General features: G+C 38.2%; 1 protein-coding gene across 1 annotated transcript; it reads right to left on the bottom strand.

Annotated features, from left to right (window-relative positions):
• Positions 1 to 22,336, bottom strand: tspan7b (tetraspanin 7b). Its single transcript, XM_041806292.1, has 8 exons — positions 22,205 to 22,336; positions 10,473 to 10,661; positions 10,089 to 10,163; positions 9,899 to 9,994; positions 6,858 to 7,013; positions 6,547 to 6,630; positions 5,630 to 5,715; positions 1 to 3,400 (listed from the first exon to the last, which is right to left on the bottom strand). Exons 1-7 carry the CDS (start codon positions 22,268 to 22,270, stop codon positions 5,647 to 5,649), a joined length of 735 nt encoding a protein of 244 aa, XP_041662226.1. The 5' UTR covers positions 22,271 to 22,336; the 3' UTR covers positions 1 to 3,400; positions 5,630 to 5,646.
• Between the last annotated feature and the right edge of the window lie 3,654 nt (positions 22,337 to 25,990).

Below are 25,990 nucleotides of genomic sequence, written 5' to 3'. Positions count from 1 at the left end.
AGACCACTGATGGTGACTTAGTCAATAGTAGACAGCAGGGTGAAGTTGTTTTTGAGTGTCTGGTGACCCCATGTGTAAGCTAGATGGTATTACAATTTAGTATTTACAGGACAATATAAGTTGAGGGAGGGGAACAGAAGTTATAGCAGAGTGTTGGAAAAACATACATTCACCAAATAAATGTACAGCTTTAAAAGCAATAAGGTTTGAGAAGCCACAACAGAATACTGACCAAAAGAGAAAACATCAGGATCAATAAAACCAGAAACTCTCTCTCACACACTCACACTCTTACACTCCTTATCTTATCAAGAATAATACTCACTTGATTTCAAGAACAAAATAGAATAGAGAAAATCACTCCACACACTCGCACTTTCGCTCTGAAAGAGAGATGAAAACCACTTGGTGAAACTGTAAACTTAATGCCAACCAAACCAGAATAAATATTCAGCTAAATTCAAACAGCTACAAGTTTCATGTTACACTCAACTAAAACAGTAGCCACAATTATTTTTTTCAGTGCGAGTTTTTTTCTACAAACTATCAAACAAATACAGAGTAACAGCACAAAGTGCGGAATCAAAACTGTGACACGACATTGATACTGATTAGCATATTAGACTGAGAAACATTACATCATATAAATTACATTTCCAGTAAATATCTACAGAGGATGATGGTGATGATGGCATGTTGATTAACTACATAGAATACTGTAAATACTAGATGAACACTGATGGGTTCTTTCACTGTACAAACAGCTGGCATTCGTCTACACCAGAAGAAAACAGTTCATGATCCTGATTGGATATGACCCTGACAGGCTGAAAATCTGTTTTGCTGACTTCTTCTGGGTGAAAATAGCACATTGAATCCTTCTTTTAGTTGTGTCTGTATTTAACTCAAAGTGATGCCAGGTTCAACTCTTTGTCACTGAACAATTTTTACCTGTGTAGGTCAGCAAAAGAAGATTTTCAGCTGGTGTTATGTCGCTCTTCAAAGTTTACATATTGAATACTAGGGATTCTTTAACCAGTAACATAAATACTTTAATATTTTAAAGGTATCAATGTGCTTCAGACAAAGTTACCATTCAATCTTCAAGTGTCCGGACTTTTTCTTTCTTTGTATAAACTTTCCTCATTGAATCCTGGTCATCTTTGGCAGACAGATTCTGTAACTTTCCAAAATACAAAGCCTGGTCATTAAGGCCACACTGCAGGGATACAATTTTCAAAGATGTGAAAGTTGACCGGGTTTAAAATGCTTCCTTAATCTCATTTTAAATCTTCAATTAACTACTAACGCCAGTTTAGCTATTAAGAACTTGTTTGAGATCTAAAGGTAGGCCCTTGGTCGTATATGTGTGCTTGGGAATTTAAAAAAAGCCGAGGCAAAAAGTTCATGCAGGGAGGTGGTTAGGTAGCTACTACTCATTGCCATAAGCTTTGAAAGACAAAAGAAGTGCAACCTTTTATTTCATGTTGTCCAGAGTACACAAAATATGGATTTTCTTCTGGGAAAGTGGACTAAACTGAGGTTTGAAGTCATCATGGAAAAAGAACGTGTGATTATTTTTGTTGTGTTTTGGGTCCTACGCTAGACCACTTGGGAACTACTGCTCTAGGATGGTCTGCTTTAAAGGGATAATATGCAACATTTTAAATCTAAATATATCAATATCACATACTATATCACTGAAACCTTAGGAAAATATTTCTACACGTTAGTCATAAAAAGACCCTTGGCCTAATAGGTGTTTCATCATTATTTTAGTTGACATGTGTTGATCTTATTTTGAAAGTCACATCATCCCCCCTGAGTCTTTGGTGCACCCCCTAATTAGGGGTCTGGTACCCCAGGCTAGGAACCAATGCTCTAAAAAACATAAAGTCTGCCTCACTCTGGGTTTGTTGTTCTCAGCTTTGTGTTCAAACTTTGTGTTTTTCACTTCTCTCTACACCCATTAGCAAGACATGGGGGAGGAAGACAACCCTGCCAACTCAGTGAGACTGGTTTTAGCCAAAGAGCTCAAGGAAAAAAATACAGATATTTCAAATTGAAAAAAAAAAGATTTTGTTTGGTAGGAAATAATTAAAATTAAAATTATTATCATTAAAATAATTAAAGCTGAGCTCATGAGGTGATGGGTGAGGAACGAGGGGGACAATGAAAGGATGATTTGAGAGACTGGTGCTCTGGTGGGATATCCACTTGGACAGCAGCATTTTTAACCTTTAGACTTTGTATTTAGATACAATGACAAGACATTTCTTACAAACTTTGTTTGAAGCACATGACCCTTAGGGAAAATAAAGTGTGAAGTGTTATTTCAAGGTCACATCAGCATTTAAAGTTGCTCAATTTCATTACAAAATTGTTTAATTTTAATGGGAAATCATTAATTGCTTGAATAGATTGAGGAGGCTAATTTTAAAAAGTGCAAATTTTCACATCAAATTCTGTTTCACCGAATTCTGAAGAGCCAACTCGAAAAAAGTAATTGTGGGATATTAACGTGAGACTGTTGTGGGACTCATTGGTGGAGCTTGTGATAATAAATTATGTGAATTTACTGTCCTGTCTGCTGCTATAACATGTCTGTGATTGGCAGTTTCTGACTTGACCTGCATTCAAGTTGATTTGGACAGATTTGTTCGACAGCTTCACTATTTGTTCTGTGTGTGATCACAGATTTCTTTGTCGCCGATAAAGAATTGAGGTACTCTGAGTCACAATCTGCATTCTTGTGTATCCATCCAAGGAAAAAAAGGTTTCACCGTATTTAATTAGGTGAAATTATCAATTCAAAAATATTGGGCCTTAACTATGTTAAAAAACCTAATTTTCTTTTCTTTTTCATTTTCATACAAATGTAAATTTCATCCTCAGTACACATAATCAGTGCACAAAATGTCACAACCATATTAATAATATACATGATGAGCAATAGCAAAGTCAAATGCAAAACTAAACCTATCTATTAAAGTACTTTCAAGCTTTAGTAATGTTGTTCTGTACAAAGATGTGCAGTGTTCTTCTGATGACGCTCGGTGAAACATGCTGCAACAAACTAAAAAGTTAAGTTGCACCCAGTCTCCTATCTGAGACCAACCCGCTGTCACTAAGACAGCTGAAGTTTACCTGCCCCTCATAGGTCTGAGATATGTGCTAATGAGCAACTTCTACATCAAGCAGCAGTGGGATGTGTTGTGTAGAACGCTTTGATGTGACAGCAGTGAGTCAAGGAATGATGCTTTACAATAAGATACAAGAAGATTTTACATTAAGATCAGGCAGAGAGACAGAGGAGGCCGATTCCATTTCATTTATGTGATGGAGTTTCTGGAATTTACTCTTGTGTTAGGGCTCCTTGTCTCTTCTTCTCTGCATCTCCCTTTGAAAAAATAGACACAGGGAAAGAAGAGTTAATTGCGTATGAAATACACCCGTAGTATGTTATTTTTAGCCACTTGGGGGCAGCAGAACACAATCAAAACACAACACTGACATATTAGTGTACAAAATACGTTCTTGGGCCCATGTCCATTCATTAATACACCCCATCCCCCTTTAGATCGCTTCTCAACAGTGCTTACTGTTGCCAAGTTACGAAAGTTGTCTCATAGCACTTCTGCTTGCTTTGATAGTGACCGATAGGTCTGTTTAAATTGCTCCTTTCCCCCCCTGAATTTTATTTCAATCAAAGAAATTTCACAAGGAAGCTAGGGCTTCAGGCAGCACTGAAGGGCCCTCACACCCCTGTGCATGTACGAGAGCATCTCAACGGTGGGTACGTAGCAATACTTGGGTGTGTTGGCAACTGTTGCACAGTATGCTGCAGCCCAGCAGAGAGAACATGTAGATTCTCCAAGGACTGTCAGTAAATGTAAAATAAGGACAATATTACACTTTCTATACAAGGTCAATATTGCTGTCAACCATAGGTATGACAAAGGAAGCTACTAATATATTGAAAGGATCAGGCCAGTACTTAAAATTATGATGTAAAATTCAAAGAAGAAGGGACATTTTATGTTCGAGGCGCTACTGACTTCTTACAGTAGGTGCTGCCACAGCAAAAAGATGAAGTTAGTATTTAAATGTGTAGAGGGGGTGACTCTGAACATAAATTTTGAATTTGAAGCCAAGAGTATTTTTTATATGATGGTTACACAAACTTCCTGTAAAACTGGCGAGATATCAAAATGATTGCCAGTGAGGCATCCTTTAACCAAGGACATTCTTTCAAAATCTGAGCTTGATCGGTTCAGCATAGTAAGAAGAATTTAAAACTGGCTCATTCACTTCCTGTTGCCAGTAGGGGATGCTATGGTTCCCTAGAGACTTTTTTTTTTGTCTTATCCTGATAAATATGTGTACCGATATTCATGCTTATAGGTCTTTCCCAGTCCCCTATCTCACGTTTGGTGCTGCCCCAGGATCCCTGTGATATGGACTTGAACAATTCCACTAAACTACGAAAATTGTCACTAGAGCAGTGTTTCCCAATCATTTTTCCTTGGAGCCCTCCCAGGACCCAAGAGTGAAGGAAAAGTGACACACTGCAGCCAAAAATCAACACAGATTGTTTCACTGATAAAACCCCAAAAAGACCTATGCATACTTTTCTTATTAATAGACCTAACAACACAATAACTGCTTTATCATGCTTTTAGTCAATATTTGCAAAACTAATTTTGGCAGCCTCAGAGCAGACAAGGCCTTGTGCCCCCCTAAGATTTTTGGCGCCCCCATGGGTGTGTCCCAGACCCCAGTATGGGAACCAATGCACTAGAGAACAATTTTCTGGAAAGTTTGTTGAGTTTTCTGAGCATGTTAAAGGCCCCAAATCAGCAGTTCGATGATAAGATAATAACTGATACCATAGGGTCTTCTGTCCAAGGTTGGTGATTAGGCCCTAAATTAAAAAAAATTAAAAAGGAAATCTGGAATAAGCAGCAGCTGTAAGTGTGTAAACTGAACCCTAAAAATGGCGTATTGGATTAGTTCCTCCTGTGCCATTGTTGTTGACAAAGTTCATAACAGAGGTCCCACCCCTTCCTGATATTGATTAGTCTGTGTGGGAGAAGTGACTTTGATGAATTCCAGTTTTCCAAAGGTTGATATATTTTCAGCTAGGAGTGGAATAACAAAAAACTGTTGATGCTGAGAGCACTGTTACACTTGGTTGCTCAAATGCTTAAACTACATTGATTATGTATTGAAAATGGCTGCTGCTAGCGCTAAAAATGATGTTAGTGGACAAAAACAGAAATGTTGTATGCTATTTTTTGTGCTTTTGGCAAACAGTTCAATTTATTTATGATATGTAGTCTCCTTTAGGCTTTATTTTGGTCAACTGCAAGGGAAAGTATGTGGTACAACGTCAAAGGTCTTTATTTTTCTGACAGCGTTACAATTCAGTGAGACTGAAACAAAACAGTACAACTAATACCTTTTGCAAAACAATTTGGCTGAGTAGAAAAACAGTGGTGGTGAATATTCTCTGTGGGTTTGCCATTATGACACTCCTTACATTGTACTGGAAAATTTGAGAACAGCATCCTAAACTTTTAGTATATGTGGTTGATCTGTATCTTTGTGTGTCACTCTAAATTCTCACCTGCCAAGTCACATCAGCTACACCATCTCGTACTGATTGGCTGTGATGATCCTGGACAGACAGCAGGCCAGCAACATGCCAATCAGCTGAAAAGCAAACAGAGCTTCGGGTTTATTTCATGTTTTGGAGAAAAAAACCTGAAAGAATAGTTTCATTGAATTCAAGATGCCATTTTCAGTGAATTATTTTGTAAGAATGGCAGTGCTACTGTTATCTCCTTCCTCCTTCTAGCAGTGCTACATTGTTCGAAAAAAAAACAGAGATAACAGCTTCTTCATTAAGATAAAATTGACACAAAAATTTCAATAAAAGAACAAGAATTGAGTCGTCTACTTCTAGGTAATTAAAAAGACAGGACATTTTGGTTTGCCATAGCAGTAAAGACACAGATGTTAGCAATAACACAATGGCTCCACTCTGTTCAAATGTCTCAGTAAGCCATGACAGTGGGTCTCTGAGCCACATTCACAGACTGCCAACTGGGATTCAGCCCTAACTTATTTTATCTCTACCACTAAAACATCACTTGTGATAAGGCATCAATGCCCAAGACAAAACCATTGTTAGTTTTAAATGATTCAAGCTTACTGTTATCTAGGAATTTCTGTCTCTGAACCCTCTAGATTCACATTGTCCAACCTTTCATCTGTCACTGACTTTTTTTTTAAGTGATGCAATGAAAGTTATTTGCTGAATTTAAAGTGCACATATATGATTTGCAAAGCTTAAACAGAGCAGGAAAAAAAAACAATTTTATGTTCACTAAAATGCTCAGCATAGTGTACAGAAAGTTAAAACTTCAGGGATAAGAGCGTCCATATTCAGATGAGTTAACAATAAACAGATGCTACATATGCTAGCTTTAATGTGCACACATATTATTCACAGACATAACAGTAACCTTGTTCAGCTCTTACCTGTGAGAAGGCAATTCCAAACGTCACTCCTGCAATAATGGCCATATTGGTTTCCATGAATGAAGTAACCAGCTCATAACAGCCCTGAAACACAGGGGGAAGGTTAGTCCGCAGAGGGTACAGGGACTTATTAAATGTGCAAATTAGGGGCAAGATGGATATCTGGGAGATTATCTGAGGCGGTAGTTAGTGCATAGAAGAGGGACAGGGTTTGAAAAGGTGAATGAGGACGTGTAATCTTCTGACTGGTGAGAAAGTCAGACATAAGAAGCAGACAAACCTGAGGTACAGAGTTATAATAAGATACTGACCTGGTGGTAGACCTTGCTCGGGGCTACAGTTGCATTGCGGAGGTCTTCTGGGTTGCAGTCAGACGAGTTAAAGCAGCAGCTGGCAGGAATGCCGTTAGATGGGTAATACACACTGCCGAGCCAGCTGGTGTAGTTGTACACTCCACAGCAACGCAGCTAGACATAGACACAAAAACGAGAACAGATGAGGACAGAAACATAAGGATGGTATTATGTACATTTGTTACAGTCAACAAATCCCATCTGAGGACAAAAACAAACAATCTGCCAGTCTACATCTAAATAGTTGAGTCTGGTAGAATGCACCCTAAAGCCCCTCTTGTCTCATGCCCTCTTGGCAGGGTCAAAAATAAGAAATCATGATGAAGTCAGATAAATGAGTCAGTTTGTTAAAAACAAATGCAAATTTGATAAGTCATACACGATGTTTGAGGTATGAATATGATTTCTTTGTGTTTGTTGCTGTATCCCTGCAATTAACGTGTATGGTTTATTTTAGGAAACATTACAATTTCATACTGCATCAGCACTTAACATTGGTATTTGTTAGCAAGTATGCAAGTATTAGCTTGCAAGAACAAAGTCATGTATGGTTTGCACACTTTTTGCTTTTTAATCTTTATTTATCTCCCAAAGATGCACATCAGTCTTTTTTTAATTTTTATTTTTTTTTTTAAGATTTGTTTTTGGGCCTTTTCATGCCTTCAATGGATAGAGGAAGAACAGTGTATAGACTCGGAAACAGGGAAGAGAGTGGGGATAGACATGCGGTAAAGGGCGAGAGGCCAAATTCGAACCCAGGCCGCCTGTGTATATGGGTATTGCTTTAAACCACTCGACCATCTGTACCCCCATGCACATCAGTCTTAACCTAACATGCCACATGGATTTGTTTCACACATCCATTCGCCAGTGAGTAACATGGAAATGGGCGAATCCATCTTGTTTGCAAGGCTACAGTCTCTCACTGGAATAGATTGAGAGACAATATGCAGGGGCCATAACCTCTGGTGTGAGGCAAAGTTTCTGCAGCATGTAAACAATGAAGTAGATTCTCATGCATCAGTGGCCCTGTACAGCAAACACAGACTGAAAATCAAACATCTTTGGATGGATACAACTCTGTCATGGGTAGAAATCCAAATCAAGCGTGACAGAAATATTTTCTTTTTCCTACAATAGAAAACAAAAGCTGAAACAAAATAGTTGTGAGTAGATGCATGCATTTATTGATGGATATGACAAGCAAGCAAGTTTAACTACATGGACACCTATAACTACTGGCTGTTAATTAAGGAAATAATATCTAAGTGTAACATATTATTCATTATTCAATAGCATGATTGTTTTACCCTGTAGTTCAAAAATACTTAAGTACAACCAAGCAAAGCAGTTCAGTTGCAAAGAATAAAATAAATTACATCAGAGGCTCACAATGTTTAGGGGGCGTGGTTTCAGGACATCATGTGAGAGGGCATGCAATGAACTCCAGGTCCCAGCCATGCAGTCTTGGAAGAGTATGTTACATTGGCATCTTGTCTATTGATCTCAGTCCATAACATTTGTACTTTGAATCTTAAAAACAAGGTAGCTAGTATTTTTTTCTTTAACAACCTTAACCAGCTGGAGACTGTAAGTGTTAACTTTAAGTAGCATTAACAGTATGTTAAGATGGACAAAGCAGCAACTGCCCGGGAGTTAAGCCAAAATGTTTACAGCTACCTCGGCTGACCGTTAAAATGCAAATAAAATATTTTTTCTCAAATCTGGAGTTTGTTGTGATGGTTAATTCAAATCAATATCATTTCTGTCCAACCAGGTTTTGGTTTTGAATACTGAAACTCCTTAAAAATCTGAGGGCCCACCAGCCCACCACAGCAGCCACAATTAATACATTTTTGTGACTACTAACAAATAGACACTAATAAAAGTGACACAGCTCATCATTAATAGCTCTCCTGTTTTCTCCTGATAATATTATGCCATCAAAAACAGTTCTGCTGCATCAGAAAGAGTCCCCACAATCTGCATCTTGTCCAAATGTTAGTCAAAAAACAGGATTACATCTGTAAAGACTCATGGACTAGTTTAAAATAATTTGAAATTTGCCATTGTGTTTCTCAATAGTCTACTGTGTTTGCTGTAATGATTGTCCTTTTTTTCAGACAATCATTGGCAATGCTATAGAGAAAAATGTCTGCCAATTTCAATCCTTTTTGGAGTCGCCAGGACTTTTCCTCATAAAAACAGGTGTAAAATACTTATTTTCTGCTTTACTATTATCATCTTTGAACCTGAATTAGCAAGGGCTTAGTGATTGATTCCAGTTGAGTTTTCCAGCTAATACCTCTCAATGATTGTCTACAGGCCTCTCTTACCCTAGACACATTCAGACAGAAAAAAATAAAAAATATATATATATTTTTTTTTGTTTTGTTTTGTTTTATTACTCAATACAACAATACTGAGTCTGCAGTTTGGGAAGAAACTTCAGAGTGTTACCTTTCTAAAAATGTTTGTCCTTGTACTACAAATGGTTCAAACACAGCATTCAATTTAAAGCTGTTATGCTGCAGACTGTATTGACCTGAAGATTCTTTGACATCTTACTGGTAAGTTTTATGTGTGCTGAAGTTATCAAAAAGGGTGTCAGTTCTGAGGTTCCACAAGCCAGATCCCCATGTCTAGACACTACATTATGTCAACAATACAAGGAGATGGAAAAGTCTGGCCCCTTTTGATATACAGTCAATTGTGTAAAGAAATTACCTTAAAAACATGGTTTATAATTCAATAGATGAAGGAATATGCCAGCCCTGAATAAAAGTTTGGATCACTGGAGGGTTTTAACAACAGTTCGAGCAACAATCAAGCTCAAGCTGGATACAAAAACCATTTCAGGCTTTAGCTAAACAGGAAACTCTTGTTAGTAATATTTCTTCATTATATTTTAAAAATGCAAACTTTTATATTTAAATATGTGTTTGCATCTGTCACTGATGTGTTAATAGCTGTTGTGAGTTTGTATGCAGTGAACTTACTGTGTGCTGGATGTTATCAACAGCACGGCTTGCCTCATCCTCAGCATTGTAGTTCAAGACTGCATCAGTGTATGTCCGGCGAAAGGTCCCCTTAATCTGCAGCATGCAAACAAAATCACACGTTAAGGGCATAAAAGTGCTTCAAATAGTTTTTATGTACGATATAAAAATACTTGAGCTGCATGCTGACCTCGTGACGGAACACAAATCCAGAGATTCCAGCCACTAACTCAGCGAGGAAGACCAGCGACAGGAACATAGCATACTACAGAGGGGGAAAGAGAGAGAGAGGAAAATTTGCATAGTTTGCATGAAAATCCTCTACCTTTGTTGAATATCATTTGCCTATGCTTGGACACAGACACACATATTCACTCACAAGAGACCCACTTGACCACCATTAGCTGAACAAAGTGCCCTGCAGCTGTTATTGGATTTCTGATTCCTCTCCACAGGATAGAGGTCAAGCATTATTCCCTTTATCATGTGACCTCCAGCTAATTATTCAGCATCCACAACACTCTTAGCTCTGCCTGCAACATGACACCCCACCCTTCCTCCTACGGTGTCTCACCAGCTTCAGCATCCATGGGCTTCCTCTGCAGGTGGCGAAGCATCCGAACAGGCCAAAAACGATGATGACGGTCCCAGTGCCAATAAGGACGTATGGGGCATTGGTGGAGTTGTCTGCTATCAGAGAAATGTATGGGCCCAGCATCAACTTCCCCCATACTCCCACTGCCAGCAGGATGGCTCCTGTTATCTGCAGGGCGGGGGTTGGAGAGTTGCATGTAACAGAGAGAGAAGAGGAAAGAGAATGAAAGCAGGGAACAGGCCTTTATCTCTGTACTGCTGCAATATTATAAAAGCTGTGTTTTAGCAGCGTGGTGAGGGGGAGGAGGAGAAAGAGGATCAAGGTGGAACAAGAAAGGAGAGCAATTAGAGTGAGGGGGAGGAGACGCTAGACAGAAGACACAAATTTATCTAGAGTGCAGGATTACGATCACCTGCTTTATGAATATGCCTGCACTCACTCATTCACAAACGGAAAAAGAAAGGGGCCATGTCAAAGAAGCTCTTTGATCCGAGGCGAGACGCTTCCTCCTGTTGCACCTCTCTTAGCATTTCAAATGAAGGCTGCGGATAAAAGAGCGTGTTGTACTAGGCAGCTGAAGCGGCGTGTGTCTCAGCTGGGTATGTCTTGCTGGCATTGGAAAGAGAACGGGGTGTGGAACGGCTGCTGATGATCTGACTCTAGCGTGGGCCAAGTCATCATACTACCCTGTTTCCTTCCAAGAGGAGGCTGCTCGCCGTCATGCTGCCAGGCCCTCCGGTTAGAGATGGCACAGCCTGTTCAGAATGTTTCTGTGCACCCTAAAACCTCCTGAACTGTACAGACTAATACTCTCAGCTTAGAGCAGAAAATGAGCCAATATGACTGATAAGTTCCCTCTTCAAAATCGGTCAATGATGCATTAAGGCTAAATGTCATGTTACATAAAATGATGCTACTAAAGAGTTGATAACAATTCATATATTTTTGGAATGATTTGGCCTCGATGCTTCTTTGTTGAGGGATTAAAACACAATGGTACTTGAAAATATTATGGGACAAAATTAATGGATTACTTTGTTAGGCCAGCTGTAACAGCTAAACACCAAGAACTAGAATGTAAAAGGTTGCATGAGGATTGCAATGAACAATATTAATGGGATGATATCCTTATCATACCAGTAATATAGCTTAAAAAGTGGATCATCAGTAACTGCAGGTTTGAACATTTCTGCAGATATTTACAACTGATATTTTGGCAACAAAAATCTGCCTATACCAGCAGTAAATTTTTCCCATTTGAAAAAATAAATTAGTGGAGTTTTAGGCTGGACCAAGAAACCTACATCAGCTTAAGACTTGTCTTTATTCATCATCCTTCTTTTCACTTCAAACTGTTTTTAAGGACTGAAATTTGTTAACGTTCTCATCCTCAGTCTTTTCATTGTGTTTTAAAGACAAAGTTTAGGATCTGAACTACATTTAATTATCAGCATAGAAATCGGCTTAAGTTTATTTGTAAATACCAGCACATAGGGTACTGACAAAAATCCAATATCGCACATCCCTACATAAGAGAGACTTAGAAAGCAAGTGCAGGCATCCAGTGATTCAAAGTGAAACTAAAGCTCACAGTGAATTTAGATTAATTAAACAAATATAAGACTATCTAATTGTACAACAATTTGATAAACAGTTTGAATAGTTTGCTAAACATGATGCCTTAGTTGCTCAAACATCTAGCAAAATGTAATGAATGTTAAAGTTAGTTAGTTTGAATATAATCAATAAGGACTTAAAAACTTAGCTCAGAATGCTGGACTACCAAAACAAAAACTAAGAGTGATAGAAAATGGTTGAAAAATACTGTTTTGGAGTTTGATAAAAAGTCTCAATAGTTGGCTAAAAGTATAGCTAAATGGCTGAAAGAGGTGGCTGAAGTTAACGGAGGTCAATGTAAGTTAGCTTAAATGTAAAAGATTAGCATAATTGTCTTGAGAATGTTGGATTTTCAGTTCAAAAGCTCTCTCAGAGTACTAAACAATGGTTGAAAAAATTAGCCAAGTAATGGATACAGATCAACAGGTCAAATTGTAGGCTAAAAGTAATGGCTACATGGCTAAACAACTGGCTGAAGTCGGTGGAAGTTAGTGTGAGTTAGCTTAAACATAGATGAAAGAACTAAAATGACTACCAATAGCTCAGAGTGTAGAATTACTAATCTATAAACTAGCTAAATGTAGTGGGGAACATTTCTCAAAAATAGCTACCAGTTATGTGTTCAACAGAGATGTCAAATAGTTGGCTAAAGGTAATGGCCAAATACCATAAACAGTTAGCTAAATGTTAAAGAAAGATAACCAAATGATTAGTAAAACTAGTAAAGTAATTAGCTAAAAATCTTGCATTACCAATTCAAAAATGATCTAAACATAATAAACAATGGTTAAAATAATTAACTCAGTAATGTTTTTTGATAAACAGGTAAAATGGTTGGCTATTAGTAATGGCTAAAACAAAGTAAGCTAAATGTAATAAATGTTAAAGCTAAATGGACCAAAATGGACTCTATCAAAGGAGTGAAATAATTAGTTTTGTGTCATTATCAGTTCAAAAACTTGCTAAAAGCAATGGGTAGTGTTTGTATTGATTAGCAAACAGTAATGCAGTGGTTCGGGTCCCAAAAGATAATTTAAAATAATATAAATCAGACTGGCTGAAAAAAAAATATCAACAGTTTTGGGTTGCAATTTCTGTTTTAGGAGTTGACAACAGGTCCTGAGGCTCAGCCAGTTGAGAAACCACTGCAGTAATGTATTTGGCCGAACAGGTCAAATAGCTGGCAAAAAGAAATGAATATAAATCTGTAAGGATCCATTTAGAACAAAAATAAGCTGTTTACCTAATAAGTAAACCCTATTGTGGGGGCTGGAGCCAACCTCTCTGCTGTCATTGGGCAAGGGTGGTGTACACCCTGAACTAGCTGCCAGTCTATTACAGGGATGCATACAGACAAACAAGCAGTCACAACAACACCATGCAGCCAAGTAATGGATAAATGGTCAAAATAATTAAGTAATGGAAGAGTGTTACACATTTAGCTTCACTGACCATACCAACAACCTTTTGAAACTATAATAGTAGAGCATTATTGGGTGTACTGGTGGGCTGAATAAATATCCCTGTCAAGGCTGTTGAGATATTCTGGGACGAAAGTGAGGCTCTACTACCTTACACTGTCTCAGTACATTATCTAGGGTGTTAAAACATTTACAAGTTGGCCTGTTGGCACTAGCACAGTCTGCCTATTATGACTAGGTAAAGGTTTATTGACAAGGTAAAAGTTTATTCTCCTGCGTCCTTGTACTTTTTGTTTCATTATTCTGAATCTGGATAGAGTTCATTAACAGGCATTAGCAGTTCTTGTACGTGAGCGTGGCTTGAAGATGTTTATAACAGCTACAGTGTGAAATGCCTGAACTTGATCGTGTCTCATGTCAGCATCCAGGAATGAATTTCCATAAACACTATGACACACAAGGGCAATGAGTTTCAGCTGAGGGTGTGATGATAAGAAGGGTTACAGGCAGACAGACACAGTCCAACACACCAATGCCAGCTGTATTGTGGAACAACAAATACACAAGTTTAGGCTCCTACTATGTTGTAGAAATTTTACATTTTTATCTAACAACAGTCCAAAAACTCAGACACATTCAGTTATATAAATGGAATGGATTTAACACCTTAGATACTAAAATGAATATGTTAACTAATTGTCATGACTTGATTGCTTTACCTCATAATTGCCGTCATTTATCTCCCATGTCATGTAGGTCTGATTTCTATTACAGAAGCAAAACCTGTAAAATGCTATTATTGACATTTTGTAGCAGTTAGATATGATGACTCCCCCAAGGCATGCCATCAAATGGAGCTAACATTGACGTAGAAAGAACAGACTCTACATTATTGTGTTTCCAATTTTCTCAAAAGATGCCTGTTTAATGTATTTGTAATCCCTTTATATGAATCTTGCCCTATTGCTTCCTGCACAAATGTAGCAACTATGTTTGAGAGGTCCGGCTGTGCAGCTGAAATTCAGTATTTTGGCCTTCATGATTTTGGTGTTGGAAGCCAGAAGGAAGCCATGTTTCAATCAAGATAAGGTTTAGACTTTATATTAATGTGCCTATTTGCCTAAGCTTGATTACTGAATACAAATATACACTCCTGAAAAGGTGGGGTGAGAGGGAAATTCCTACTGCAGTACGAATGTTTTTATTTCTTTAATGGCAAAATTTTCAGTTCTTCAATACTTTTCGATACCAAATGTTTACAACAAAATTATGCCTGGCATCTAAGGGATTAACATTATAAAAAATTGATGAGGCTTCAAAAATATCAGAAAGCAGAAAAAATAAGCAAAAGGTGCTGCAAGTCAAAAAGAAATCACGACCTAAATTGAACCAATATGTTGGTGATGTTTTGGTACCAAGATGTCGCTAACATGATGGAGTTTGCATGCAATTTTTTTCTAAATAAAAACAAGGACCAATCCAAAATTGGGTGCCTAGGACTTCTAATTTTGTAGCTTTGGTATCAAAATAGGTAGTGAGTTGTTTGTCTTTAATAATACAGAGTTTGAAGTTTAAAATTCAGGTACTGTGAAAGCCCTAGAGGTTAGAAGTTCAGCCATCTTAACATTAGGGTTTATGGGGATTGGCTTACTTTTGGAACCAGCTTCAAGTGGTAATTAAAGGAAATGCAGTTTAAGGCACTTTAATATGTCTGTTAAAGATTTTGCAGTTTGAATCTCACACACAGATACATTGAATATATAAGTGTAAGTAAGTGTACTTAGTGTACTGAGTGTGATTGATCCTCTTATCGCTATTTAATCTACACTGATGACGTCTTCTAATATGTGTCTATATAGATTTTTTCTTATCATATCACATTGTCTTTTATTCATTCTCTTAAATCTAGATATTTTCATCATTTACTGATTTTACAGCCTTTCAAGATCTTTTGTGTTTTTATTCCAATTGTTGATGACTGTTTATAAAGGTGAAATATCAATAAAGTTATTATAAGTTTTGTATAGTGGGGTTTCACCTACTGGTGTTCAGTAAACAAGTATCAATATCATGACTGATATTTGTTTTGTCACCAAATGGACTTTTGCATTAGTGTCATTACTGGTTTGAACACTCATTTATGCACACAGGAGGCAAAACTGATAGCACTCTCAATCTATCAGCCATGATAGTGCGTAAATAACCAGGCAGACCTACATACTCACTGACCAAACATCACCGCCTCCTTCTGGTATCAGAGGAGTGGTGTTAATGTTTGATGTCCGTTACAACAACAACAACAACAATAAGCAAGTGTGCTTGCTTTGCAGAGGATCTCCCTGGGGTTTAAGCACAGGGAATGGATGTTGGGATGGACTGACTCTGGAACAGCGCTGCAGCAATTTACATCTCCATTTACATGGCCAAACAACCATTTAAAGGTGTGTTTTAACTGATGACCTTTTTGTTTTAAGTCCAAAATCATAAAAAACAGCACCATGGCTGTGACTCGTGGTCCAACAAGTGACTGTAAACACTGTAAAGCTGTACACTTGACATGGATTGTAGCTCAGCTAAAAATAAATTTTTTCAGTGATGCTATTTCTAACAAGTTCTTCGCAATTTAAATCCCTACTTGTTATGTTACTCACTTTTATCATGAAAGATCCATTTCAGGAAATGGGATGTTTCTGTAGTAGCTAAACACAACTTAGCAGGAGGGAAGTTTCCCAACCATTTTTCCTTGGTGCCCCCCCCCCCGGACCTAAGATAAGCAGAGCCCCCCCCACGACCCAAGATCTTTGGTGCCCCCCTGGGGGGTCCTGGACCCCATGTTGGGAACCAAGGTATTACATCACAGGCATGTTTTTTTTTTTTTTTTTTTTTTTTTTTTTAGATTTATTTTGGGCATTGATTTGATAGAGAACAACAGTGGATAGAGTCGGAAACAGGGACGAGAGCGGGGGAGAGACATGCGGTAAAGGGCCTCAGCTTAACGCCATCTGTAATCAAAAGAAATAAACTCACATTTTAAAGCTTAAACTCGTAAATGTTTGGCATTTTGCCCACAAAATAACTGAAATGCTCATTCTGCTTTTAAAATAGTTGTAGGATCATTTTCTGTCAGTGTACTAATCATCAGCTCTTCTTCTCTTCTCTTCAGCCGCTGTCTGGCTGAACTGAAGGACTGCGGGCTGATTATTATATTCGTCAGTAATGACATCCACTGTTTCTATTACCAGTGATTCTTACAGCAGCGGCACACTGTCATTTCATAGAACAGTCCTCTAGATGACAATGTCCTCACGGTTTATGGCCTACATCATCAGCAACAAAATGTCTGGAACCCTAAGAGCTGCTCTTGCATACAAATAAGGGACAATTTTGTCAATGCTAAAGTGTTCATTTTCAAGCCAACAGGGAAATCAAGTCCAAGAAGTGGTGGGGGGGAGTCATCTAGACTTTCATGTCTATTGCTGAATGCCAAACAGCTTCAGACTGCTCCCTCCTTTCTCCTCCATCCCTGGAGCCAAGCAGCCCCCTGCACGTTTTGTTTGAAATTCAATGCCACCCTGGTTACAGCGCAGGGTTTAAAACAGGTCACCCCTCTTCCCCCTTCCTCCCCCGCTGGTCTAATAAAGAAACAGAAGGTACGATGACAAAATATGCTGGCGAGGACGCCACGCAGTCTCCACCACCTGCTCTGCGTTCATGCGTCCTGTGTGCATGAGAAGCATGACGGCGTAGGTCTTAACACTTAAGACATTATTCACTAGGACAAGCTGATGACAGTGAAACCGAGGCCTGACGTTGAGGCAGCTATCTCTCTCACTTCGAACTCGGTGACAGTGGGAACCTCTCTGCGCTTCAGCCTTGGAGTTGAAGAGGTCCACGCCGAGCTGTGAGACACCCCTGCACTTTGGACGCCTGAAACCTGACGCCGTAGATGTAAGAGAGCTCTGAGAGATCCTGACTAAATATAAAACTTCATATCTATGACACCTCGCATGCCTGCTCCAGCTCTTCACGAACACATAACTGAACTGCTGATTTCGGTTCCGCAACTTTCTTCTGCAATCTTGGGGGTTATTTCTAGTTCAATAAAGTCAAGTGGGTCTATTTTCACTTCCTCCAGTCTGGAAAAAATGTTGGAGAAAAAAGAAAGTATTCCCCTGCTCCTAAACACATTATAGACGGATAAATCTCTTCCACATGCTCTTATTAGATAATCACACCGTGACTATATCTGGCTGCTTAAATGTCTTTAGGAGTGAGCCTTTAACCAACAATCATGGTTATGTTTTATGGTCAAAGACACATAAAGTTCATCAGATTACTTGTCAATTATTTAGACATGTGGCCTTTTGTTGATTGATTGTTGCCTGCAAGATCGTATCTGAAGACAGGGCTGGTAATCAAAGGGCAAAGACAGGCACTTCACTGAAAAACAAACAGAAGAAGAGATATTATTCCATTTCTAAAGCCAATCTCAAAGCAATTTATTATATTTCCTGAGTGATCTGCTTCCGCACATCCTGCAGAGGCTCATGGGGACAAAAAAGCCTGAATGACAGGGAAAATATTGGCAGAATGTATTCTTCAAATGAGTGTTGTTTAATTCTATTTGAGAGTGCTGTATGAATACAAATCATAGCGGGATTTGCAGCTTAAATCCATGGCAGAAAAAGTCCTCCAGCAGTTCGATTCAACTGTTAGCCAATACTGAGAATTTCCACAGAAAAAAATGCAGTCTTTGTACACATGCAGAGGTGGTGCTGTCATTTTAAAGGCTACTTTTGGTTAACATGGATGCATGTCGGGGTAGGACCTTGTAGACACCCTTTGCAATTAAGACTGAGTTTTATCTCATGTAGTGTGGCCTTCATAGAAATAATCTCAGGCTTTAGAAAATTGTAGCCACTTTTTGTTTCAGATGTATCCATTAAAATTAAGTCCTTTCCTAAATACAGTGCTTCCCAGACAGTAAAAGAAAGGCTATTTTAGGCAAACTGAGCATTCACTAAATAAAGTATATGCAGTATTATTAAACTAATTTGGCCAAGTCACAAAAATGCCAATTTCTAACTGGTTTGAACTTCTTCAATTAGAAGGTTTTCCCATTCCTAAACAACTAAAATGAAAGTTAACCAAGTTTCAGGCTGCTGGTAAGACAAAATAGGCATCAAGACTGCATTTTCTAATTATCCACTAATCTCAAACCTAGAAACTTCGGCAGATTATTCCAGTAGTAAAATGTATTAGCCCTGCCCTCATTATAGTGTTATATTAGCATAAGTAGCAGTTTTAAATTTGGATCAAACAACCAATGTTTCAGTGTCAGTGTTGGCTAAAATTGATCTTAATGTGCTTTTGTATTTCCTACAGGGTTACCACTGGAATTAGGGCTGGGTGATTATAGCACAAATCAAAATCATGATTAATTGGGCTTTTTACCTTGATTTTAATTAATGAACGATTATTCAACCCCCAACCTCCGACTCTGTTTGTTCTGTAAATATTTGTATAATTTTAAAACGAATAACTGCGAGGAACATGCAGGGATTAACAATTTATGGTTATTTATTGAGACAACAGAAATCAAAATACACAGCTGAAATCCAACTACTTGGCTGCCTATCACATGACTACACAGCTAGTAGTTTGTTATTGCATTAGTAGAGAGAGATATTAGAAGGGACAAAAATTGAAATAATTGACATGGCAGGTTTTTGTCAGTTACAGGCTCTAACTGTTGGTTTTGATTAATTTCGATTAATTGCCCAGCTCTAACTGGAATGAAATGGGTTTACAATGAGTTACAATAATAAGCAGCTAATCACACAAGTCATTCACAAAAAAATGCTAGTAAGCCACAGCTTTCTCAGTATGAAGCCTTGCTGTTTATCCTTGTATAATTTCTCTATCTTTAATAAAATAAAATAAAAAAACATTGATGGAAATGTATGAGTTCACATAAATGGAGGGAATGTGGTTAGAAAAATGTGACAAGTCACTTTATTACACTGCTTTAGAAGTGTCATTATGATAATATCCCCCCTGAATGATGGAGAAAATTAGGAAAATGCAAACCATTACCACGTATTTTGGGGCCGCAATGTTATCAAGGATTACTGAAAAAGAATACATGACATTTTAAAATGTGGTTACTTTAATTGCAAGACCATATATCTCAGATACATACTTCAAGACTGGCAGAAAAATGACAAACGCCTACTGAAAAATCTTTCCAAAATGGAAAGGGCCACTGCATACGTCAATTGTGAACTTAAACAATTCAATTCGATTAAAATGATTCAACTAGAATGGCCGTCTGAGGCGGCAGACCCACGCCTAAGCAGCGCCACTGAGGAACTTACGCTCCCATTGATTACTACGGTGTTCAAAATTTCAAAATCTGAGAAAAACCTAACAGGTGCGTTGATCATCACCAAAATCTAATCGATTCTTTCCTGTCACCATCCCAGTATGCCCTGAAAGTTTGGTGAAGATCTGACTTTCCATTCTCAAGTTATCTTTCTACACATACAAACAAACAAACAAACAAGCAAACAAGCAAACAAAGTTACGGAACCCTTTACATAATCCCCTGCCAATTTCATCGGCGTGGGTAACTACACAACTCCCCATAGGCCTGATGTGAGTTTTCAGAGATGGATAACTGTTCTGTGAACAAGCTAACTCCCTGTTTGTGTGGTTTTTGTTTCTTTTTCTAATTTTAGTTTATTTTTAATTGTCTTACATAAATACCTTTGAATCAGACATACATGTTGGATAAACAAGTGAATGAGACACAGTTTGTCATGATGTTTTACAAACATCAATAAAAAGACAATTAAAGTCCCTGTAAAGTGAAATCCAAACTTTGTGTCTTAAGACCCTAGATATATTGACATAGAGTGGCTGTAAACATGTGAAAACACTGAGATATGTGTGACTGAATTTTTGCTTTAGACTTTTAGAAAGTCATTCACCTCTTTCTTGGCTTGGTTTTATTTGAGCAGGGCAAATATCTGAGCCCATGATCACCAGTCTTGATGGGGAATTATCCCACCCCCAACACACTACAATGATATAAAATCACAGCGCTTCATCTCAATACAGCCTGTTGTTAGCTGATGTCACTGCCTTCACTGAAAGTTAACAGTCAGTTACATGCTGTGTCTTTGTTCATTGTGAGGTAAATTTCCCAAATCATTCAGCCACAGTGGCCTGCAGGTCATTAAAAGTATCATAACAGAGAGATCTGTACCAGGAAACAGTAAATTCAATCAACAACTTCTGTCTCTCTGCTCTGCCAAAGAGCCAGGCAGCTGCACTCTGATCAGAAGCATTTTTCTTTATTTGAGAGCAACGCATTTCTCATGAGTGGGTGTGGCTTCAGCTCAACTAACAGACACACCCACAACATCCTAGAGCAGATTTTGCTGCCTCATTTTTCATGATTTTGAAGCTTGATTTTAGAAACTCAGAGATGTTTTTTACAACTGGAAAGTGGCCTGGTGGTTCATAACACAGTGGCCTGTCACACAACACACCTAAAAATACAGAATTTTTATTTCACTCTACAGGGACTTTAAAAAATGTTGCATTGTTGCATGCTTTGTTAATATTTAAAGAGATGTTACTTGCAGTCCTAACTAAAACATAATACAATAGGATACGCTTGATTTTTTCAGGCACAGTTTATTTATTCCTCCCAACATTACGTTTCATTTTTTTGGACATCAATTCACATCACTGTAAACAAACTCTTGAATATTCTTACAGGAATCATTGAGTTTTTATTACTGGCCACAACCCACTGAATTCTAAAGTAAAAATGCTGAGATCAGTGCTTAGTGTGGGGAGATTTGCTGCTTTCCTTTCCTTACTTACAGTCTAGGATGCAGAAAATCTTTCAGTATTGAGTAAAACTGAGAAGACCTAAGGTTTTGATTTACTATTTTCTTTTTGAAAGTAACTTACACCACCACCTTCTTTGTAATGTCATATTATACATTTGTTCAACCATCAAAGGTTATTGTCTCACAATTGGCGTGGAAAAAAACAGCACAATAATTGCATCACATGCTTCAAGTCATACTGGACAGCTAGCTTAGTTGAAAGCACTTGTTATGTATGGTTTTCCAACGGTACTAAGTGATTAACAGGGTGTCGTTGCATTTGTATAGGTCTGTATAGATGCGTGGTCCCTTTAAGAATCCATACACAGAGCCAAACTGTTCAATATGTGGTAAGAAAATGGTCTTTTAACGGGCCTGATCAAAAACAGTAGGCCGTAACGTCGCTCTCATCAAACGGTGATGTTAACATCCTCCACCGCTCTAACTGACAACAACCATGATGCTTATGTGTGCACTGTGTGTCCCCACAACACTAACGCCCAGCCCGCAGCCACAACACGGTAAACCATAACACAATTTATGCAACAGAAAACGATAAATTCTGTATGTTAAAACGCTAACGGCGCTAAAGGCGTTAAGCTAGCGATGTCTATCAGCAGCGTATCTTTGAAACAACAGCATGAATCCGTCGATGATGCTGACGGTGTGTCCACCCCTTCATCACAAAAAAAAAACACAGCGGGGCATTAGGAGGGATTGTGTTCACTCTCTGTAGGGTTTTCTAGAAAGATATTAAAATGCTACGTACCCAAAACACGAAGGAGTAGACGATGAGGAGGGTTTTAAGGCAGGTGATGACCGGTTTAGTCTCCATCCTGGAGCGAACGTTAGACCCAGTGTGGTGATAGCGGAAAAAAACGGCTCTGCGCTGCAACCATGCGCCGATGCAGCCACACAGCGTCACTGGAGCAACGCATCACAGCCGCCAGCAGCTTACATTACAGTCAATGGTATTTTAATTCAGCATCAGAGTCACAGTGTAATCAATGTGGAGACATGTTTAAACGCTTAACGAAGAAATATACATATTCTAGAGATGCTGTATGGAAAATATTGACTCTGCACCAGCCATTTAATATCCGCCTTCTTCTTTTGTCTTTAAAGAAGGCTCTTTAATTATTCATGTAGCCTACATATTACATATACTCTTTGTTAGGTATTTTTGTGTTGCTTTAAACAGAAGAGGAAGAATATCGCTTATCTAGAGATACAAGTAGAACGACAATGAAGAAGTAAAGTCAGCATCCTACTCTGATGAAAGTTTATACAGTAAAAGTATTGTCCTGAGAAGTAATGATTAATTTCAGCTGCAGACCCAATTTCAAAAAAGTTGGTACACTGTGGAAAATGAAAATAAAAACAGAATGCAATGATTTGCAACATTCATAAACCCATATTTTAATCACAATAGAGCATAAATAGCATATCAGATGTTGAAACTGAGAAATTTCACCATTTCATGAAAAATATTAATTTCTTTTGAATTTAATGACAGCAATATGTCTGAAAAAAGTACGTTTGAAACAACAAAAGCCTGGAAAAGTGAGTGGGCCTGTTTCTGGAAGAGCATATTGTAACTAATTCATCAGCAACATGACTGAGCATAAAAGGAGTATTTTAGAGAGGCAAAGTCTCTCAGAAGTAGACACTGGCAATCTGAAAAGCCAAACAAAACCGTGTCTTAAAATTGTGGAACAATTTCAGAAAATGTTCCTCAACGTAAAATGTAAAAAGACTGAATTTTCCAACATTTACAGTCTAATATCATCAAAAGGCCAAGAAGCTCAGTATTAGATGCTTGTGATCTTCTGTCAACACAGTTGGCTGCAGCATCCACCAGTGCAAGTGAGAGCTATATCATCTAAAGAAGCCATATATATATCTAAAACATAATTATTAACAAAGAAAACAATAATAGGCTCAAGATAAATGTAGAAAGAAATACCAGTGTAAATTTAGGAAGTTTGCAAAATGGATGATTGAATGCATAGTTCCTTTTCTCCTACAAAAAATGTAGCCAGTCTTTTTTTCCTTCCTATTCTGCATTTTGCAATCCTGTTTCTGCTGAATACAGTGTTTTATAACCATATGTCTGGGTGGCAAGTTGGCTTTGTTCCAGGATTAAAAAGATCAGTACAAGGATGGAGGATTTGATTATAGACATTTATTTTTGGAACTAGTGCTGCTGAAAAGTGTGCAGTCACTATTGAGCTCTATAGTTGTTTAAACATAAACCTGACCTGTAGAAAGACTAAAAGCCAACCATAGTTCAGAAGCCAATCCCTTTCTGCCACAACTTTTCTTGATCCAATCATCCTGCTGCTGTCATATTTTAAAATCTGTTCTCCTCTCCTCTGCCAACACTCTTGTTTCAGTGCGCCTGCTGCAGCCCTCCTCCACCCTAGCCACCTCAATCACATCTCATTAGTGTCCACGCCCAGCCCCTCTGTACATCCCTTCATTGCTACTTCCAAGTCATCTCACTGGTGTCTGGGCCAAGCTTCTCAGAAGTGCATTCCTCATCTTATCCTACTCCTTTCATCACCACCAGTGGGTAGACTTCATAGGCGGTATCCTGTCCTGCTGTCAACATCACTACCTTTCAAGATGAAGACATCCTGATGGGAGTCTATCTGCCAAATATGTTTCATAATTTAAAACATTTCCAAACTTGTAAAACTTGTAATAAGTCTTTCCTGATTGAACTGATAATTGATGTAAAAAAAACTGGGTACATCAGTCTCTATAAATGGTTTATAGGCATGAATCAATGGCTTTATTCAGGATGAATGAATAATTTAGCAGTGTTTCAAAGATTCATTCATTCATGCCAGGCTGTGGGAAATCCCCCTCCAGCATCACAGTTTCTGTGGTATTATTTTAAATGTAAGAAATCAGGAGGGCTCTTCTTTTTAGCAGTTTGATTTAATGGAAAGGAGTGAACCAAAAATAACATTATGGTACAGACAGAGAAGTACATAAAAGTTGTTGATTTCCACTGCTAAACTCTAAGTGTAGCAAAGGCAGTTACACACTAATTTGCGGAGGATGTGACTTACTCACATCTTACTAAATTTACCAACACACAGACTCAAGCCCAGTGTCCACCTCACTCACCTCCAGGGATTCCTCTCCACCATCCTGAGATTTGTCAGAGCCTGGACGACCTTCTTCACTACAATCATGGTGTCTTCACAGGAGTGGGTAGGATGCTACTAAACAAACCCTTAAAAAGGCAGTTCCTAAAAAAGAAACTCTGGGATCAGTCTAAAACAGTATCACTGATGCTCTGCTACAAAACAAAATACTGCCAGAATGAGAAGTCAGGACATTTAATGGCTGATTTACAAATCTACAACACAAAGGAAATAAGAGTTAGTTTATACTTCAGTCGATGTGCAGATGCTTTCACACTTCAGGGTTTAATACCACTGCGGCTGCATGGTGGACTCAGGAGAGCTTTCAGCACCAGACAGTGAATAAAACATTTAGGGGCCAATTTTTATACGTTGCAGACCGTTTTGCACAGAGCTTTTAACAGACATTGTGGTTCACCGTTGGGATGCCAGCAAAAAGCCTCTGAATCGAATACTGCATCACAGAGTGCAGCAACATAGTATTGCAAGATGAGATTCAGAGTGAGTTTCTAAATTATTCTTTAAAAAGTTAGGAGTCCATTACTTTTAAGAGTATTTATGTTTTAAACATCACATCATAGCTGACATCAAAGGACTAACATGTCTAATTAATACGTATCAACAGCTTAACAAAATTATCCCAGTTAACATCAATACATGCATTTTAACAGATACATCAGATGGCCAATATAGACACTGATCAAAGCTTCAGTACATTGTCTTGACCATGCCTAAATGCTTTAAAAGCACTGGTTGCTGCCATGCCATTTGCCTGGGTAAATATTTGCATTAATTTGTGATGAATAGGTATACCTAATGAAGTGGTCAGTGATGTATAATACTAGTAAAAATCAAACTCTAGCATATTGTTCAAATTGCACAAAAAACTACAAAAACCTGAATTTGCCTGTCTTTTTGCTGGAACAACTCCTCTACTTGAACATCTTTTACGTGAAAAGATGATTTTTTTGGTACTTTCTAAGTGATTAATGTATAAAGACACCTGTGCCTGGAAATTACAGTCACTGATTGATCAGTATTCCTGGCTACCATTACACCATGAAGACAAAAGAACACTCCAAGCAACTCAGAGAAAAGAATACTGAAAAGTATAAGTCAGGGGAAGGATACAAAAGAATTTCCAAGGCTCTGACGATCCTCTGGAGTTCAGTTAAATCCATCATCAAGAAATGGAAGGAATATAATACATGAAAATCTAGATCAGGCCACCCTCCTAAACTGAGTGACCCTGTAAGAAGGAGACTAGTAAGAGTGCCCACCAAGACACCAGTGACCTCTCTGAAGGAGTTATACAAGCTTTAGCAGCTAAGATGGAGGAGACTCTGCATACAACTTTTGCCTGGGCTCTTCACCAGTCAAAGCTTTATTGGAGGTTG

The sequence above is a fragment of the Cheilinus undulatus genome, linkage group 15 (genome assembly GCF_018320785.1).
Source record: "Cheilinus undulatus linkage group 15, ASM1832078v1, whole genome shotgun sequence".
Taxonomy (NCBI): Eukaryota; Metazoa; Chordata; class Actinopteri; order Labriformes; family Labridae; genus Cheilinus; species Cheilinus undulatus.
The sequence above is the reverse complement of the archived record's forward strand: the minus strand, read 5'-3'. Positions and strand labels throughout refer to the sequence as shown.

What these genes read in the sequence shown, in the direction of transcription:
- tspan7b (XM_041806292.1), bottom strand. Translation starts at nt 22,270, where the DNA reads ATGGAGACTAAACCGGTCATCACCTGCCTTAAAACCCTCCTCATCGTC. An exon ending in TCTACTCCTTCGTGTTTTGG is followed by an intron (nt 10,662 to 22,204) that starts GTACGTAGCATT and finishes CCCGCCCTGCAG; the next exon opens with ATAACAGGAGCCATCCTGCT. An exon ending in GCCCATGGATGCTGAAGCTG is followed by an intron (nt 10,164 to 10,472) that starts GTGAGACACCGT and finishes CCCCCTCTGTAG; the next exon opens with TATGCTATGTTCCTGTCGCT.